This window comes from Onthophagus taurus, chromosome 11 (genome assembly GCF_036711975.1).
Source record: "Onthophagus taurus isolate NC chromosome 11, IU_Otau_3.0, whole genome shotgun sequence".
In the NCBI taxonomy this organism is placed as follows: domain Eukaryota; kingdom Metazoa; phylum Arthropoda; class Insecta; order Coleoptera; family Scarabaeidae; genus Onthophagus; species Onthophagus taurus.
In genome coordinates, this window is record NC_091976.1 from 30,440,831 (window position 1) to 30,458,228 (window position 17,398).

Genomic DNA, 17,398 nt, shown 5'->3' on the forward strand with positions numbered 1-17,398 from the left:
TTAACAACATTTCTTATCTTAACCTCACTTTCGATAAACGTCAAATTCATTACGATTTTATAAATCTTTGATATCATTAATTTCCAACCTTTTTGGAGAGAACATTTTAATTATTTATTATTTTTTAATACAAAATTTAATAAAAAAAAATTTTTAAATTAATAGTACTCTTTAATGCCATCTATGAATGAGCTATTGAAGTTGAGTATAATCGATAAAAAAGGTTGTTTTAAGATTATAAACGTCAAAACATGGATATAAACAAAGCCATAACCTCAAAAAGAAAAATATTGAATAACATCTGTTACTTTACCGAATTTTAAGAAATTATGAACTAATTAATTGTTGATTAATAAAGGGTAAGTTTTTTTTATTTATTAATAACTTAGTAACATTAAAAATTGGAGCTTTATTTCAAAAATTTAACAATCCACAATTTTTTCTAACAATTTATCACAAAAACACAACAATAATAGAAAAAAGGCGACATGAAACTTCTCATAGAATTACCTCACCCGTAAAAGTTGTTTTTAAAAATCCCTCTAACAACCTTCATTTGATTCAAACCTGATGCAAGAACTAAATGTTCGCCGTGCATTTCACCCAGTTTAAAACTTTTCGCGTTCGTATTCACGCTGTGTTTTAAATTAAATCCAAATTCGCCTTCATGTTCGTAAATTAAAAGTGATCCAGATCTGGTAAGAACATAAAGAACCAATTCTTTTGACGGTAAAATCGCAAATTCGACTTGTATCGGGGAATTTATATCGATTGATTGATAAGAAACAAACATTTCTATATTAGGATGGAACCTAAAATAAAAATTAAAATCAAGATTTTTGATTAATTTTGTTTGTGTTACCATTTGATGTGAACCGATCCTGAATAAATAGCATCCTCAATGTGGCTTGATGCGATTGCTAAATAATGAGCTTGTTTATAAGAAATAGATGTAATACTACAAGGGGAAACTATATAAATACGTTGAATTGTAACAAAGCGGCTGAAATCTTTATTATATTGAAGTATCGTGACGAAATTATCAGTTCTTTGAGAATTTGATGTTATTAAAAATGTTTCACCATTCATAATAAGAGAAGAAGCCTTTTCGATTGACTTAAACGTTTGTTTTTGTTGAAATTGATCTTTTTCTTTACAATATAATTCAGAATTGTAATGAGACGAAAAAAGGGAACAATAAATATTTTTTTCGGCTATTTTTAAGTTATAAATTGAATTTGTATTTGTTATAATTAATTTTTCAACTATTTCAAATTCGTTTTCTTCAGTTAATTTACTTATATCAGCTGTAATTAAAAAAAATTAGATTGAAAAACGAAAAATTTTAACTTACCAAATTGATGGTATTGTGAATATAAATAAGATTGATCCCCAATTAAAATTTTTCCGATAAATATAACATTGTGTTCAAAATCTTTAATTAAAACAAACGTATTTTTTAATGAATCCCAACCATATAAATAAATATGATTGGTATCTGTTAAGATTAAAAGATTATTAAATAATTCGAAGTGAATAACGTTATTAAATCCTCGAATTAGCTCGTAATGATGAAGATATTTTTGTGTACTATCTAAAGAATATTGGAGTTGCCTCGAAATATTAACCAGTTGGTTATAATCGGTATCGAAATTATCAAAGTTAAACGATGTTATGTTTGTTAATAAATCCCCAATATTAACTTGATTATATAATTTTTTAATTTCTAAGTTATCGGTGCTTAGTAAAGAGTTAAAAGCGATTTTTGAGTTAATTTTTGTATTCTCGTTGAGTTGAACCTAAAAGTAAAAAATCAAAAAATTAATTTAAATTGTATTAAAAATGACTTACAATTTCTTTTAAGAACAACTCGAAATCAACGCCATTTAGATGTTTTAATTCTAATTCGGTAAAAGTTGCGTTTGATTCTAAAACAATCTTTCCAAGTATTGTTTGGTTTAAATTGTTAATAAGAACAGTTTGGTTGTTGAATTTTTTTCCATTAACATTTCCAATAACGCTAAAATCAAAAAAATTTTAGTTCTAATTTTTGTTAAAGTCTAAAATTTCTTTTGAAACGAGTTCAAACATAACATATTTACATAACATGTTTTGTTTACAAATGTCAATGAACCTAAGAAAGAATATTGGGTAAGGTTAGTATTAAAATTTTCGCGATATCAAGAAATGCTCATATTTCGTTTATTTTTGAAATTAGAGAAATGAGGTTGATATGTTCTCAAGATACTTTTTGAACTAGAATGAAGAAAACTACTTGATGATTTTTGAGATACAACACAAAATTGTATTTTTTAAATACAAACTATAGTTGATTATGATGTTACTAAAAAGAGCATATTTTTAGCTGTATGATGTTATGGTGTATTTGCGGAAAAGAAGCGTTAATTTTCAATTCCAAAATAGTAGGCGCTAAAGTTCAAAATTTTGATTATAGTAGGCGGGTTCGAGTAAATACTACCTAATTGCTATATGGTTTTGCACGAATATGACAGAATAAAGTTGGTTTTGTACCAACGAATAAAAACCCTGACTTTGTTCACCAATAAAAAATGATTAGTAGATAAAGTTTGTTTATTTAAAACACAAGAAACGTATTAATTAGTGAACAATTAAATATGAACAACAACTTCAGGAACTAAACAGTCACAGACTATGTCATGTTCTTCTACTAAACTTACTGGTTGTAAGGTTAGAACAGTTGGGTATCAATGAATGAAATCTTCTGTAGTATTTTCCCAATTTTCCCCAAACATAAGATTTAGAAGTTTTTTCATATTAGCATCCTTTTCTTTTGAAATTGGGTGAGATAGAGGAAGGTTAGGGATCATAAACTGGGTAGCGGAGTTAAAATTTGATTGTAAGTGTTGATATTTTGTAGACTAGTGGAGGTGATAATTTGTTGTTTGAAATTTATTTTGTTAATTAATATATCAATGAAGTTATGTGGAAAATTGTTATTTTGAGCTATTTTTTTAGTAGTATTTATTTCATAAGTTTTTTCTATAGGTATTAAAGGAGTGTTAAGATATCTGTGTATGTATGCTCTAAAAGCTGAATATTTGTAAGAATTATGATAAAACGAATTATAAGGTATAATAGATAATAGTGTCTGTTTGTGTATGTTTTCTATAAATTTTAAATTGAATATCTTCATTTTTATTGATCAAAGTCAAATCTAAGAAGTTTAGTTGATTATTGTTTTCTAACTCAAGTGTAAATTTCATATTTTTAAGTAAAGTGTTTATGTATTTATGAAAATGCTCTATTGTGTTTATGTTGTTGTTATTATCCCAGATAACTAGAATATCGTCCATATATCTACGCCATAATACAATGTTTTTGTTGTTGTTGGTGTTGTCGTTACTTAAGATCTTATGTTCTAAATCATTCAAAAATATGTCAGATAGAAGACCACTTTATGTTATATCTCAAAAATTATCAGCTATGCTTAAAATTCTTCAACGGCAGTATATTCTACTCAAAAAAAATGTCTTAAGAATGTATTAATTTCAAAAATAAACGGAATATGAGCATTTTTTGAAACAGCGGATATTTGACTTTTTGGCTATAACTTAAAAACAAAAGAAGATAGAGGTTTGGTCTTTGCGGGATTAGATTAATCTTGGAAAAAGAGACCGATACATGGCACCTACTTTTTTCGTATCTCTTATAGTTTCTGAGATAGCCTATAATAACACCCAAATTTGCTCACCCTGTACATATAAAAGTAAAAACTTTTACTTATTATTTTATAATACTTCAGCCACTGCCTCGACAACATAGCTGACTCGGTTTTTGATAGTAGGTTAATGCAGTATAGAAACCTTTACTTATTATTAAGTACACTTAAATCGCTGCCTCTAAGACTTCGCTATTTCGGCTTACTAATACATATATATATTAGTAATAATGGGCGCGGTCAGCGGACACAGCTGATGTAAAAAAGCAGCTTTTGTGATGAGTATGATGATAAGCAGCATGTTTCTGGTCGCTGTACGGTATTTCTACACATCATGTTTTTGACGTATTATGCATTAAATGTCTAAACTGTCTTGGTTGACAGTATTAGATTAGTTAAGTCCCGTATTATACGCGTTTGCTAAAAATGGTCGATACAAATCGTAATAAACGTTTGGTAGTGGATTATTTTTTAAACGATGATGATTTAGATATGAATATCTTAATGGCATTGGATAACCTTGCTAATAACATCACACAAAGTTATCCTCAATATATTAACCTCACTTCACGACTTCACCCACTTTCTGTCACTTTCATTTAAACGTCAAACCAAAGCGCTGTTAAAAACGGCCATCGCTGAGTTTCAGCGGTAAACCAGCGATGCCGTTCAGAAATCTGATGTGGCTCAGCTACTCAGCTGCTGTGTCCGCTGACCGCGCCCAATATTAGTAATAAAAAAAATCCTTTACTTATTGCATTGTAATATTCGAGCCACTACCTCGATTTTTGAAGATACATTAACGTTGCATAGAAACCTTTACTTATTGAATTGTAATATTTGGGTCACTGCCTCGGCAGCATAGCTGCTTCGGTTTTTGATGATATATTACCGTTGTATAGAAACCTTTACTTATTGCATTATAATACTTGAGTCACTGCCTCGGCAGCATAGCTGCCTCGGTTTTCAATAATACATTACCGTTGTATAGGAACCTTTACTTATTGAATTGTAATATTTGGGTAACTGCCTCGGCAGCATAGCTGCCTCGGTTTTTGATGATACGTTAACGTTGCATAGAAACCTTTCCTTATCGCATTATAACACTTTAGCCACTACCTCAGCAGCATAGCTGCCTCGGTTTTTAATAATACGTTACCGTTGTATAGGAACCTGTACTTATTGCATTATAATACTGGAATCACTGCCTCGGCAGCATAGCTGCCTCGGTTTTTAATAATACATTACCGTTGTATAGGAACCTTTACTTATTGAATTATAATATTTGAGCCACTGCCTCGGCAGCATAGCTGCCTCGGTTTTTAATGATACATTACCGTTGTATAGGAACCTTTACTTATTGAATTATAACATTTGAGCCACTGCCTCGGCAGCATAGCTGCCTCGGTTTTTAATGATACATTACCGTTGTATAGGAACCTTTACTTATTGAATTATAATATTTGAGCCACTGCCTCGGCAGCATAGCTGCCTCGGTTTTTAATGATACATTACCGTTGTATAGGAACCCTTACTTATTGAATTGTAATATTTGAGCCATTGCCTCGGCAGCATAGCTGCCTCGGTTTTTCAGACAACATATACAAAATTATTCAATTTAAATAAATCTTACCTTAACTGTTTTTTAAAACTAACATCATCCTCAAATATACATTGTTCTAATTTCCCCCCATCTTTCATAACAGCTTCCTCAACCCATTTCGTAAAATTAACATTCTGAATTAAAGAATCTTTAGATACAACCAAATTTTGAACTGTTAAATTCAAAAATTCTTTCCTCCCTTCCACAAATGTTTCCAAATCGTATCTCATTATTTGTTTTTGTAGATCTAAATCGTTTAATAAGAACTCTCCGTTTAATTCATCCACAACGATTTTGTCCCCATAAAAAGTTTCGTCAAAAACTTGGGTGTAACCATCTAAAAGGGCTTTTCCGATTATATCTTTTAAACGAACGCCGGAGATTGAACCGGCTAAAAGTATTTCTTCGGCGGTTAAATTTTTAAAGAAATTGAGGCCTTTCGTGAAATCAAGATGGCTTGAAATGGTTTGATTTTTGGTTATGCTGAAATAATTATTAATTAAATTTTTTAAGTTGATTTCGTTGAAATTTCCTTTAATTTTGACGTCGCTTTGAAAGGAAACGTTTACGAATTTAAAGTAACCGTTTAATTGGGTTGGACGATTTTTAAACCAAACGTTATTTAAAAGATGGATTAAAGATTTATTGTTGATCGTTTCGATATTTGGACCTTTTGTAAAATTAGCGTTGCCGTTTATAATAAGGTTATAAACTTTTTCTTTGGATAAAATCTCGCAGATATTTTCGAGTTTCACCCCGTTTATTTCGCCGTCGAAATTTAATGATCCATTAATGATAAGTGGGGATTCAAAAATTTTTAATCCCGATATTTCTTGTTGTGTTTCTCGTACTGTTATAGCTGAATCTAAATCTAAACCAACAATATTTCCTTGTAGATTAATTAAATTAAGCGCAATTAATCGATCTTCAAAAGTAACATCATCGAATTGATGATTTTCATCGATTTTAACAATACTCTCAAATAATTCTTCTAAATCAAAATCATTGAGTCTTCCTTTAATTTCACCTTTTCCTAAGATTGTCACATTATTTAATGTTTCTTCATTTTCAAAAAGATGCTCATCAGCATCTTGTAACCAAAGTTTTTTGAAAGAATCCGCGTTAATATCGTTAATAAATCCTTTTACGTTTACATTTTCAACGTTAATTTCGTCTAAATCCAAATCGGTTTCAATCTTATAATTGCTTCTAATCTTGTTGATTAAACCAGGTATTATTTGAGTATCAAAATGATTTTTGCTCGTAACATTTTTTGCGTAAACACTGTTAAAGGTGATATCCCCCGATAAATTTGAATCATTTAAAAGTGAATCAAAAAGATTTTTTAGATTTATATCATTTAAATTCGTCGTTGTTAAATTTTCGATGAAAGATTTTTTGAGTTCTAATGAATCTAAATGGATTGTGACGTTTATTTTCGTTGTGCTTTCGGAGATTGTAGACCAAGGTGTATTTCCGATCAAAATATTTTGGGATTGGATGCTAATTACCAAGAAATTATTAATATGAGACAATTAATTAATTTAAATTATTTTTACCTATCTGATGTTAATTTATGTACAAAATAATCTCCATTTAAAATTTGATCTCCATTAACAGTCAAAACGGTTTTATCGAATTCCTCCAAATGAAATCCATTAATTTTTTTTATTTTTGAATTTTCATTTATAATTAGATCAGAATTAATTATTTTTAATCCGGATATGGAACAATTTTGGTTATTTTTTAAATCATTTGTTGAGATGTTGTTTATAAAGGAGGTGTTTATATTTTCAATCTAAAATAAAAGTTTTAATTAAAATTAATACGTTATGTTTAGAGACGTACAGCTAAACCCGTATGTCTCTTAAAACAATAATAATAATAATAGTTTTACACTAGCACTGTTACTTATATTCGTTATCATTCGGGTTTAGCCGTCTTTAGAGACGTGCGGCTAAACCCAAATGTTTCTAGTTCCAGGTATAGTGTTAGTTCTAGTTTTACACTTGTACTGTCACTAGAACTAACATTAGAGCTAGAACTAGAAACATTCGAGTTTAGCCGTCTTAAGAGACGTTCAGCTAAATCCGAATGTTTCTAGTTCTAAGTCAAGTGTTAATTCTAGTGCTAGTGTTAGTTTATACACTAAATAACACTAAAACTAGAATCATTCGGGTTTAGCCGTTCGTGTCTTAAGACTGCTAAACCCGAACGTTTCTAGGTCTAGTGTTAGTTCTAGTTTTACACTATCACTAGAATTAATACAAGACCTAGAACTAGAATCATTCGGGATTAGTCGTCTTGAGAGACGTGCGGCTAAATCCGAATGTTTCTAGTTCCAGGTCTAGTGTTAGTTCTAGTTTTACACCATCATTAGAACCAACACATGACTTAGAACTAGAATCATTCGGGTTTAGCCGTCTTGAGAGATGTGCGGCTAAATCCGAATGTTTCTAGTTCTAGGACTAGTGTTAGTTCTAGTTTTACACCATCACTAGAACTAGTACAAGACCTAGAATTAGAATCATTCGGGTTTAGCCGCCTTGAGAGACGTGCGGCTAAACCCGAACTAGTTCTATTAGTTTTACACTTGCACTGTCACTAGAACTAACATTAGACCTAGAACTAGAAACATTCGGGTTTAGCCGTCTTAAGGGACGTTCGGCTAAACCCGAATGTTTCTAGTTCTAGGTCAACTGTTCATTCTAGTACTAGAATTAGTCGGGTTTAGCCGTTATTAGTCGTATCGATACGAGATGGTGTTGGAATGTGGTGAATAACAATGAATTGGACCAGCTCATAGATGATGCAGACATAGTACGACACATAAAAATTGCATGAAAAAGCAGAGAGCATAGCATGATTGGAATAACAGGAGACAGACCAGCAAAGATAAGACACCACATGGATGGAGAGCTAGACGGTGGGACACTTGGAGTACGAGAAAAATGTTGTGCATAACCATCTCAGACATGAGTTTTATTTCATGGCATCGCGGACAGTATAACTTCCTCCCTCTTTTAGATCAAATACTAGAATATCTAGAAAATACTATTATAGTATTTTAGACTAGTCACTTACAGCGGACAAGACACTGGTGGGAAAAGAAGAGGTACTACTGGCACAGGGTTAGACATAACAGAAGGTTACTTAATGCTTGTAGAAGACTAAATATTGCTTGCAGAAAACTTGGTATTGCTGGAACAGGATTAAATGCTAAAGGAACTGCAAACTTGGCAAGCATGCATGATCAATCTTTTTGTACAAGCATGTAAAATTTACCTTCGACACCACACGATACAAGTATGCTTGAACAAGCGCTAGTTTGCGTTTGGACTAGTGAGGTTAGAATCTCAATTCTAAACTTATTTAACTCTCATGCTCTCTATTTAAATGCGATGTGGGATCTCAGATTGCAACCCCTACAATTATTGGCAAATATCCCTACATATTTCATAAATTAAAGAAAACCTCCCTACGCCATTTTTAGGTTGTAAAATCCCTACACGTAGGGAGAAATCCCACACGTCAAGCAGTGTGCTTGGTACACACGTGCGGTTTCGCTTGCGCAAGCTTGCGTGATTAAAATTCAATCCATCATCAAGCGGATTGCACAAACAAAACGTTTGTGCAAAATTATCCTACATACGCTAAAGCATACTTGTACAAAAAGATTGATTATGCATACCTGTCAAGTTTGCAGTTACGTGTGTAGCCACCTTTACGCAGTACTAAGTACTGCTTACAGAAGACCAAATACTGGTTGTAAAAGATAAAATACTTTTTGGAGAAGACTAAATACTAATAATAGAAGACTTGGCATTGCTGACAGAAAATTATATGCTACCAGGAAATGATTAGAAAGTAAATTATGTCCAAACAATCCATCAATTGCTTTTCCAGGTAGTAATCACATCTTAGAAAAGTTTGAACTGGAAACGATGAAAAAACAGAAATAAACATAATACAAGATGTATTATGGACATTGTATTACAACATCAAAATCAATAGGTTAAGGTGGCCGGCCAGCTAGAAAGGATGGATGGCAAAGAACCCCCAAAGCAAATGTTCCGCCAAACAGTTTTTGGAACCCATAAGAGAGGCAGACTTGGCAGCAGATATAAGGACCAGGTTGAAGAAAGTCTAAAAATGCGAGATAAGCAAAGTACGAGATAGAAAATAGTGAACCTAGAACAGGAACTATAAATATTAAGTTTCTAGTTCTAGATTTAGTATTAGTTCTAATTTTAGTTATTATTCAGCATTAAATTATTATCCAATATATTTCAACTTACCTCAATATTATTAAAATAAACCGTCTCATTAATAACAATTTCATTAAGTTTAAAAGCTTTTTCAAGATCGCCAAGTCCAAAAATCGATCGTTTCGTTTTAATATTTTTTACATCAACACTTCGAACATTTAAATTCCCATTTAAATCGAAATCATCCTTAATTTCATACGATCCATCAATAAAAACAATCGTTTCGTTATTTAAAGAAAAATCTTGTTTGATATTAACATCTAATTTACCATCAATAACATTAATTTCATTTAAATTTTCGATAATTTCTAAATCGTTCATTTCGACATCGTTAAAATTCAAAGAAACGAATTTAAATTCGTTATTCGCAATATTAACGAGATTATCTATTGAGGAATTGTTTTTAATATTGATTGTTTTTGAAATTAAAGTATCGACAAATAATTTAGTTAAATTTTCATTTTTTATTAATTTTTTAGCGTCAATATCGTTGAGGTAATCGAGTTTTAAGTCTTCAACGTTTAATTGATTTAATTGGTTCACTTTAAACGAACATTTATTGTTGTTTATATCGCTTAAAATGTTTATGTTATTTCCTTTTAAGTTATTAATTTCAAGGTGTTTATTAAAGGTTTGATTTTCGGCATTAATTAATAAATTAAGTAAATTAATATCGTTTATATTAATTACGTTGATATTTTCAACTGAAACATTTTTAATTTCGATATTTTTTAAACCTTCTAATTTGTTGTAATCTAATAAATCGTTTTTGTTGTTTCCGTTTAAAAAGTTTGGACTATCTTCGATTAAAACATTTTCAAATTGAAATTTTTCTAAGTTGCTTAAAACATTTAAATCAATTAAATCGTTTAAAATCGGTTCAATTAACTCGTTATTAATCTCGTTCGATTTTAACTCGTTCATATTGATCGCCCCGTTTATAATTAATTCATCAACGATTAAATCGGTTTTAATAATTAATTCGTTTTGATTTATTTCGATCGTTTTTGATATATCGTTTAGTTTCTCCAATTCTTTCGATAACTCTAATTCAAGGGAATCGAAGATATCTTCGTTGTTATTGAAACGATAATTTTTCATTTTATTTGAAGTTCTAGCTGCATCAGTTTCAGTTGGGGTCGATCCGGAAGTTACTTCTTGAATTTTTTTCTTTATTGGGGCTTTAACGTTGATTTGAGTTTGGCACCAATTCAATAAATCATCTTCAACGTTTTTAAAAGTCGTTTCTTTTGTAAATGTTAGGTTATAAATTATTAATTGGGTTTGTTCTTGAGTTACTAAAAAAAAACGATTTAATTAAAAAGTCAAAAATGAAATTAATCGTACTTAAAACGGTTTGATTGGAAAATTTTGTGACTTTTAACGAGGTTGCTTCTAAATTCTTTGATTTTATTTTTTTAAAAATCCATCCATCGTAAGAATAAATCACCAAAGTTTTTTTATTTTGGCTAAAAATTCCTAATAAATTATTTCGGTTGGGTTCTGAGATGAGAAAAACATCGTTGGGTTCCTCCAACTCAAAACCTTCATATGGCATAAAATAATCATCGATGAATTTATAAATAACAACAGTGTGAAAGTTTTTAACATCATCTTTTTGGGAATTAACAACAACCAAAAAATTTTCTTTCATAAAATTAACAAATCGTATTTTTTTAACGCCATAAGTAGCGAGTTTTTGGTTAATTTCGTAACTTTCCGACTCCAAATCATATTTATAAACATAAGAAAACATTTCTTTTTGTTGAAACTCATTCATTTGATTCCCAACAACAATAAATTCATTAGAACCGATCGTGAAAGCTCCAATACTCGAAGCCCCAACACTTTGAAGCTCATCCACAAGATCAAAATGTCTCCCAAACCATTTATAAACTTTACAAACACCAAGTCGCGTTTTATTCGTTGATACACCCATAAAAAACCCATATTTATTATTCCACAAAGATATATCGCTTATCGAATCGATTTCCAACGTTTGCAATCTCCGGATGTTTTCACCTTTAATTTCATACACATAAATTTTAAACGGCTCACTAACAATTAAAAAAGTTCCATCTCGATTCGACACTGAGAATAATTTATTCGCCACAATCGTTTCTTCGAAAATGGAATTAAATGAGTTATTATTATAAAGCGAAAGCTCCAATTTTGTTTCATCGTTTTCGGTTTGTTCTAAACTTGCAAAATAGAAATAATCAGCGTTTTTGTTATTTCCAAAAAGAATTGTATCGAGGAATGTTTTATTCCAAGTATTTAGTGGTTTAAAATCTTCTAAAATGTAAAAATCTGAAAAAGTAGGAAAATATAAAATTAGTTATCTAGAAAATAGAAACTAAATTGTAGAAATTGGTGATAAGATGGAAAACTATAAAGATATATGTATAATAATACAGTATTTAAGAAGCCCAATGAAATGTGTCCTCTGTATGTACCAGAAGAGAGAGAAGTCCTGAATACAAAATATACAATCGATAAACAATCAGATATCATAGACCCCATAAGATTAGAGGAATTCAGAAATGTTATTTACGGCAAAAAAATGATACCATAACATATTCAATGATAAAGAACATGCCAGAAAACGCAAAGAGAAATTTAATAACCAGTTACAAAAGAATTTCAATCAATGTTGCTAGTAAAAATATTACAATTGGACAAAACATGATTAAATCATTGTGTTCAGCAAAGTGGTGTAGTGACCCAAAAATATCATTATTGTATAAAAATGTGATAAGATACAAAATTCATTCTTAATAACATCATAGAAGACTCGAACATAATTATTAAAACTATTGAAAATTTGGCGAAATGGTATAGCGAAAATACTGAAAATAGGGAGTGGGATAGAAGAGTATTCCTAAAGATATTAGCAAGGATACAAGAAAGGAGTAAAGATGCCCGATATATTTAGAATGAATTATGGCATAAAACATTTTAGAACAATGAAGCAAAATACTTACCAATACGAATTCCTAAACAAATAGTACATCAATATAAAAATAGCAAAAGTCTTTGACGCACGGCATAACCTCAAAATTTCTAGTTTTAGTTTTATTTCTAACGCAAAATGAGTTAAATAAATTTGCTTTTAATGAAACGTCAAAAAAATGTCACTTTAAGACGCATAGGAGATAGCGCCACCTGCCGAAAAAAACCTTAAAATATAACTTTGTACCTATCTTCTCATCATATCTAATATTTTAACCTAATTTAGAACCACCATAAACACGAATTACTATTTGATTTTTTTTATAACTTAAAACGTGTACCAGTGACTAAAACGAACTTCTATGACGCAAATTTCTTTTAAGTTTTATTTCCAAAACTGAGTGAGTAAAATAAATTTTTTTAATGAAACGTCAAAAAAATGTCATTTGAAAAATTGAGGTTAGGTTGTGTTGGAAAAGTGCGATTAAAAATCCTCAACATCATTCTCTAGCACAACTTTAAACTAACACGGGCGTTTTCGAAGACATCGGCCGCCCCCAGTCATCGCGGGCGCTAAAACATTGAGTTGGATCTTTACTCGCATTTGTGAGAATGAACATTTCGTGTTCTCGAGGGCGGCCGATGTCTTCGAAACCGGCCGTATTAGCTTAAAACTGTGCTGGGAAATGTGTTATTTTTGTTCGTCCCAACCTCACTTTTCCAATTAAATCTAACCTCACTTTTCCAAGTGACAGTTTTTAACGTTTCATTAAAAAAAAATTTATTTTACTCACTCAGTGTGTCCTCGAAGATTTTCTTTCATATTAGCGATTCATAAGAAACAGCCACAAAAAGTAAACTCGACCAACGTCTTCGAAGTACTTTTTCAACCCAACCTAACCTCACTTTTTCAAGTGACATTTTTCACAACCATTACTGCGGATGGAATAAGAAATAAAACTATAAATTTTAGAGTTGAGATGACGCACGGCATAACCTCAAAATTTCTAGTTTTAGTTTTATTTCTAATGCAAAATGAGTTAAATAAATTTCTTTTAATGAAACGTCAAAAAACGTCACTTTAAGACGTATAGGAGATAGCGCCATCTGCCGAAAAAAAGCCTTAAAACTTAAAATATACGTTTGTAACTATCTTCTCATCGTTATATAATGTAACGTAATAATAATATAATAATATAAATATATTATTATTGAAATAAAGGGGAAGACATTTTTCACAGAGTGAATAATCATTATCATTACTCACGGTTAATCAACTTGACAGACTAATAATAATTATTTGAAATGTCAAAATTTTAAAAAACGTAAATTTTATTTAATTTTTTACCTTTCTAAAGGTTTGGCATTAAGAAAACGTAAACAAATTCCTTTTTTCCTATGATTTAAGCAAAAATTAATAAATTTTTGTAAAAAAACATGACGTTTCATAAAATTGACATTTAATTTTGACAAATTGTTGTGAAGTTGATTACAGTTGGTAACATTGAATTTGTGTCACATTGACGTTTAAACTTTAATCAAAAATGTATTTAAAAAAATTATTATATGCTCGTATAATAATATACTATTAAGTCCGGAATCATGATTTATCCCTCCAATCATTTATTTTTTGTTATATTCCTAGTTTTTTGTGTTCATTTGTGAATTTTGTTGATCCAACTATATCACCACAGAGCAAAGTAATAATAAAACAGCAACAGATAGTGAGTTACGGGAATAATAGTGTTAACAAAGAGACTGTAGAAGAAGCTCATACTCCAACATTTATCCCTTATAATAATATCAATCAATTATATTCTTATAAATATTGTAATATACATCAAATTCCTTTTTGTTTTAGATAAAAAGAAAAATGGAATCGTTAAAAGCAAATTTAGACGCACAAATTTCCGAAATGGAAATGTTACAATCAATGTTTAATCCCGGAGAATTAAAAATAGAAGATCCAAAAGCACTGGAAGAAATCAAACAATTTTTAAATGATCCCACTGATAAAACCCCACCATTTATCGATTTCACAATAAATTTAGAAATCGCTACAAATAAATACGAATTGTGCATAAACCTTCCTCACGAATACCCGGAAATAGAACCGGATGTATTCGTAAGAAACAATAAAATCAACAGGATTCTCCATACGAAATTAAATAAAGATTTGAACGAGTATTTATCGAAATGCGTTGGCGAACCGTGTATTTTTAACGCGGTTTCGTGGCTTCAAGAAGAAGGATTAAATTATTTCGAGGAAGAAGAAAAGGTGGAAGAGAAAGAAATTAAAATTCGCGAAGATAAATTAATTCGATATTGGATTTATTCGCATCACATTTACAGTAAAACTAAACGTAAAGAAATTTTAAATTTAGCTAATGATTTAGGGATAACCGGTTTTTGTATGGCTGGAAAACCTGGTGTTATTTGCGTTGAAGGTTTTAAAGGAGATTGCGATGAGTGGTGGTCTCGCATTAAATCGATGAATTGGAAAAGGATTTTTTGTAAAGTTACCGAAGATGCAAAAAGTAAAAAATTTAATAATTTCGAAGAGGTTTCGTTCACAAATCATGGAATGCGCGCTAATCATATGGATATGGGGGAATTTTATAAATATTTGGAACGATATCAATGTGCTTATATATTTAAAGATTTATTTGGTGTCGATAAAAACGAACAATAAAAAAAAACTTACCATCAAAATCACGTTTTTCATTCAAACTTCTTTTTCTCAAAGAATGTTGGAAACCATCTTTGTGTCGCATTAAACCCAAAAACGTTTCCACTTTATCATCGATGTATTTCTTGGAAAAATTCGATAATTTTCCATCTAATAATAAAACTCATTTACAATTAACAACTAATTAATATTAAAACAATTAAGTTACCTTTAAAATAGGGATCACTATATAAATTAACAAACAAATTCTCAGCTAATAACACATTATCACCAGCTTTAACATTTTTTAATTTAGTGTTAAACACTAAAAGTAGGTTTAAAAACGCGATGAATTTAAACATTTTTCGTTTTATCTCGTTCGTTTTGAGCACAGGGATGGAACTGAAATGGTGTAAAAGGAAACACGTGTTCTATCAAGAACCAGTTTTTATGAATACAAAATTAAAAAAAAAATATTCTTATTTATCGTATTGTTGAAACTTGTTGAAACTCTAAGCTAGTGAAATTATTACACTTATCAATAGAAAATCCTTGTCCATTTGTGGGACTGTGAATTTTAATTTGTCTCATATGAGTATCCCTCCCATTTTGATGATTACTTGTAACTGCTATTTGAATCATAAACATACGAACTGGTTGTTCTTTAATATCTTTTATTGGAATGTGAACCCATCCTTAAAAAATTAAACTTATTTAATAAATCAAAACATTAAAAACACCCACCAGAAGGTTCTGTTAACATAATAACTTCAATTTCTTGTAAATCATTGAAATGAGTACCCACACGTATTGAAATTCTACTTGGAGTATAACTTTCATCAAGCTTATAATCGGTATAAATATAAATGTCGCTGATTGTTGTTTTTCTTTGGAATTGTATATTCACTAAATGTGGCAGTTGACCATCCGATTGCCAATATGTATCTATTCGATCATCTCTTAATTGTTCAACACCAAATCCTTAGCAATAAACACAATTTAAAGATTTACTCCAAATTTTAGAACATTTATTACCAGGTTTACATGTTGATAAGCTCCAAATTGCTTGTCCCCCGACTTCCCGAACATTCCCAGATCGTTCATTCTTTAAAGGATCAACAGTACTCATTATATTAACTTATTTTGTATTTTCCAATCTAATTTAAACAGAAAAAGTGAGGTTATGACAAATTAATAAAATCACCAATAGATGGCACTCAAATAATAAATCAAATTTAATTTAATAAGTTTCATTTAAAGACAACTCCTTATTGTATTAAAATAAATCATTTTAAAGTCTTACAAAAAAATATAAATAAATTATAACATTAAATTTAATAAATTTATTATTTTTTGAAATTAAACTAGATGGCGTTCATATTAATTTGAAACGTTTAAAATGTTTTGAAGTTGACATTATTATTTAAAAGAAAAAGTGAGGTTAAGTTTCCTTCCATAACTAAATTTTTGAATATATTTCACAAATATCTCCGTTGAACGTAAATCATTATCCATAATGAGTGAATTTAAGTTATATCATTTAGTTAAGGAACTTTTAACGTTAACCAAGTTAATTTTAAAGTCAAACAAAACGCTAGATCTAGAACTAACACAGTCCTAGGTTTAGCCACTAAAACTAGACCTAGGGCTGTGTTAGTTCTAGTGATAACACTAGGTCTAGTCTTAGCCTCTAGACCTAAAACTGAGTTCGTTCTAGTGATAATACTAGATCTAGAACTAATGCAGTGCTAGGTCTAGCGACTAAAACTAGAGTTAGAATTGTGATAGTTCTAGATCTGGTGTTATCACTAGAATTAAAACAGTATATTCACTAAATGTGGCAGTTATCCGATTACCAATATGTATCTATTCCATCATCTCGTAATTGTTCCACATCAAATCCTTAACGATAAACATAGTTTAAAAATTTACTCCAAATTTTAGAGCATTTATCACCAAGTTTACAAGTTGATAAGCTCCAAATTGCTTGTCCCCCGATTTCTCGAACATTCCCAGATCGTTCATTCTTTAAAAGATCAACAGTACTCATTATACTAACATATTTTGTATTTTCCAATCTAATTTAAACAGAAAAAGTGAGGTTATGACGAATTAATAAAATCACGAATAGATGTCACTCAAATTAATAATAAATCAAATTTAATTTAATAAGCTTTATTTAAAGAAATACTTCTTATTGTATTAAA

General features: G+C 30.1%; 3 protein-coding genes across 5 annotated transcripts; 1 reads left to right on the forward strand and 2 right to left on the reverse strand.

Annotated features, from left to right (window-relative positions):
* Positions 1–222: 222 nt before the first annotated feature.
* On the forward strand, positions 223–15,235 carry LOC111428751 (RWD domain-containing protein 2A). Of its 2 annotated transcripts, none has more exons than XM_023064414.2 (2): positions 223–359; positions 14,385–15,235. In XM_023064414.2, exon 2 carries the CDS (start codon positions 14,397–14,399, stop codon positions 15,213–15,215), a length of 819 nt encoding a protein of 272 aa, XP_022920182.1. In that variant the 5' UTR covers positions 223–359; positions 14,385–14,396; the 3' UTR covers positions 15,216–15,235. The 2 variants fall into 2 exon arrangements, with proteins under 2 accessions (XP_022920182.1, XP_022920183.1); XM_023064415.2 differs by lacking the exon at positions 223–359 and adding an exon at positions 609–698.
* LOC111428735 (closca) lies at positions 390–15,559 on the reverse strand. 2 transcript variants are annotated; one of them, XM_071199791.1, is made up of 10 exons: positions 15,421–15,559; positions 15,228–15,362; positions 10,919–11,881; positions 9,602–10,869; positions 6,863–7,101; positions 5,334–6,806; positions 1,852–2,020; positions 1,355–1,799; positions 863–1,307; positions 390–812 (listed from the first exon to the last, which is right to left on the reverse strand). In XM_071199791.1, exons 1-10 carry the CDS (start codon positions 15,551–15,553, stop codon positions 512–514), a joined length of 5,571 nt encoding a protein of 1,856 aa, XP_071055892.1. In that variant the 5' UTR covers positions 15,554–15,559; the 3' UTR covers positions 390–511. The 2 variants fall into 2 exon arrangements, with proteins under 2 accessions (XP_071055892.1, XP_022920156.2); XM_023064388.2 differs by lacking the exons at positions 15,228–15,362; positions 15,421–15,559 and adding an exon at positions 13,318–13,621.
* Positions 15,560–15,620: 61 nt separating this feature from the next.
* Positions 15,621–17,233, reverse strand: LOC111428752 (anaphase-promoting complex subunit 10). Its single transcript, XM_023064416.2, has 4 exons — positions 17,048–17,233; positions 16,227–16,348; positions 15,936–16,172; positions 15,621–15,886 (listed from the first exon to the last, which is right to left on the reverse strand). Exons 2-4 carry the CDS (start codon positions 16,318–16,320, stop codon positions 15,675–15,677), a joined length of 543 nt encoding a protein of 180 aa, XP_022920184.1. The 5' UTR covers positions 16,321–16,348; positions 17,048–17,233; the 3' UTR covers positions 15,621–15,674.
* Positions 17,234–17,398: the final 165 nt, after the last annotated feature.

What these genes read in the sequence shown, in the direction of transcription:
- LOC111428751 (XM_023064414.2), top strand. Translation starts at nt 14,397, where the DNA reads ATGGAATCGTTAAAAGCAAATTTAGACGCACAAATTTCCGAAATGGAA.
- LOC111428735 (XM_071199791.1), bottom strand. Translation starts at nt 15,553, where the DNA reads ATGTTTAAATTCATCGCGTTTTTAAACCTACTTTTAGTGTTTAACACT. An exon ending in TTCACAATACCATCAATTTG is followed by an intron (nt 1,308 to 1,354) that starts GTAAGTTAAAAT and finishes TTTTAATTACAG; the next exon opens with CTGATATAAGTAAATTAACT. An exon ending in GGATCGGTTCACATCAAATG is followed by an intron (nt 813 to 862) that starts GTAACACAAACA and finishes TTTTTATTTTAG; the next exon opens with GTTCCATCCTAATATAGAAA.
- LOC111428752 (XM_023064416.2), bottom strand. Translation starts at nt 16,320, where the DNA reads ATGAGTACTGTTGATCCTTTAAAGAATGAACGATCTGGGAATGTTCGG. An exon ending in CTTATCAACATGTAAACCTG is followed by an intron (nt 16,173 to 16,226) that starts GTAATAAATGTT and finishes TTTATTGCTAAG; the next exon opens with GATTTGGTGTTGAACAATTA. An exon ending in TATGTTAACAGAACCTTCTG is followed by an intron (nt 15,887 to 15,935) that starts GTGGGTGTTTTT and finishes TAATTTTTTAAG; the next exon opens with GATGGGTTCACATTCCAATA.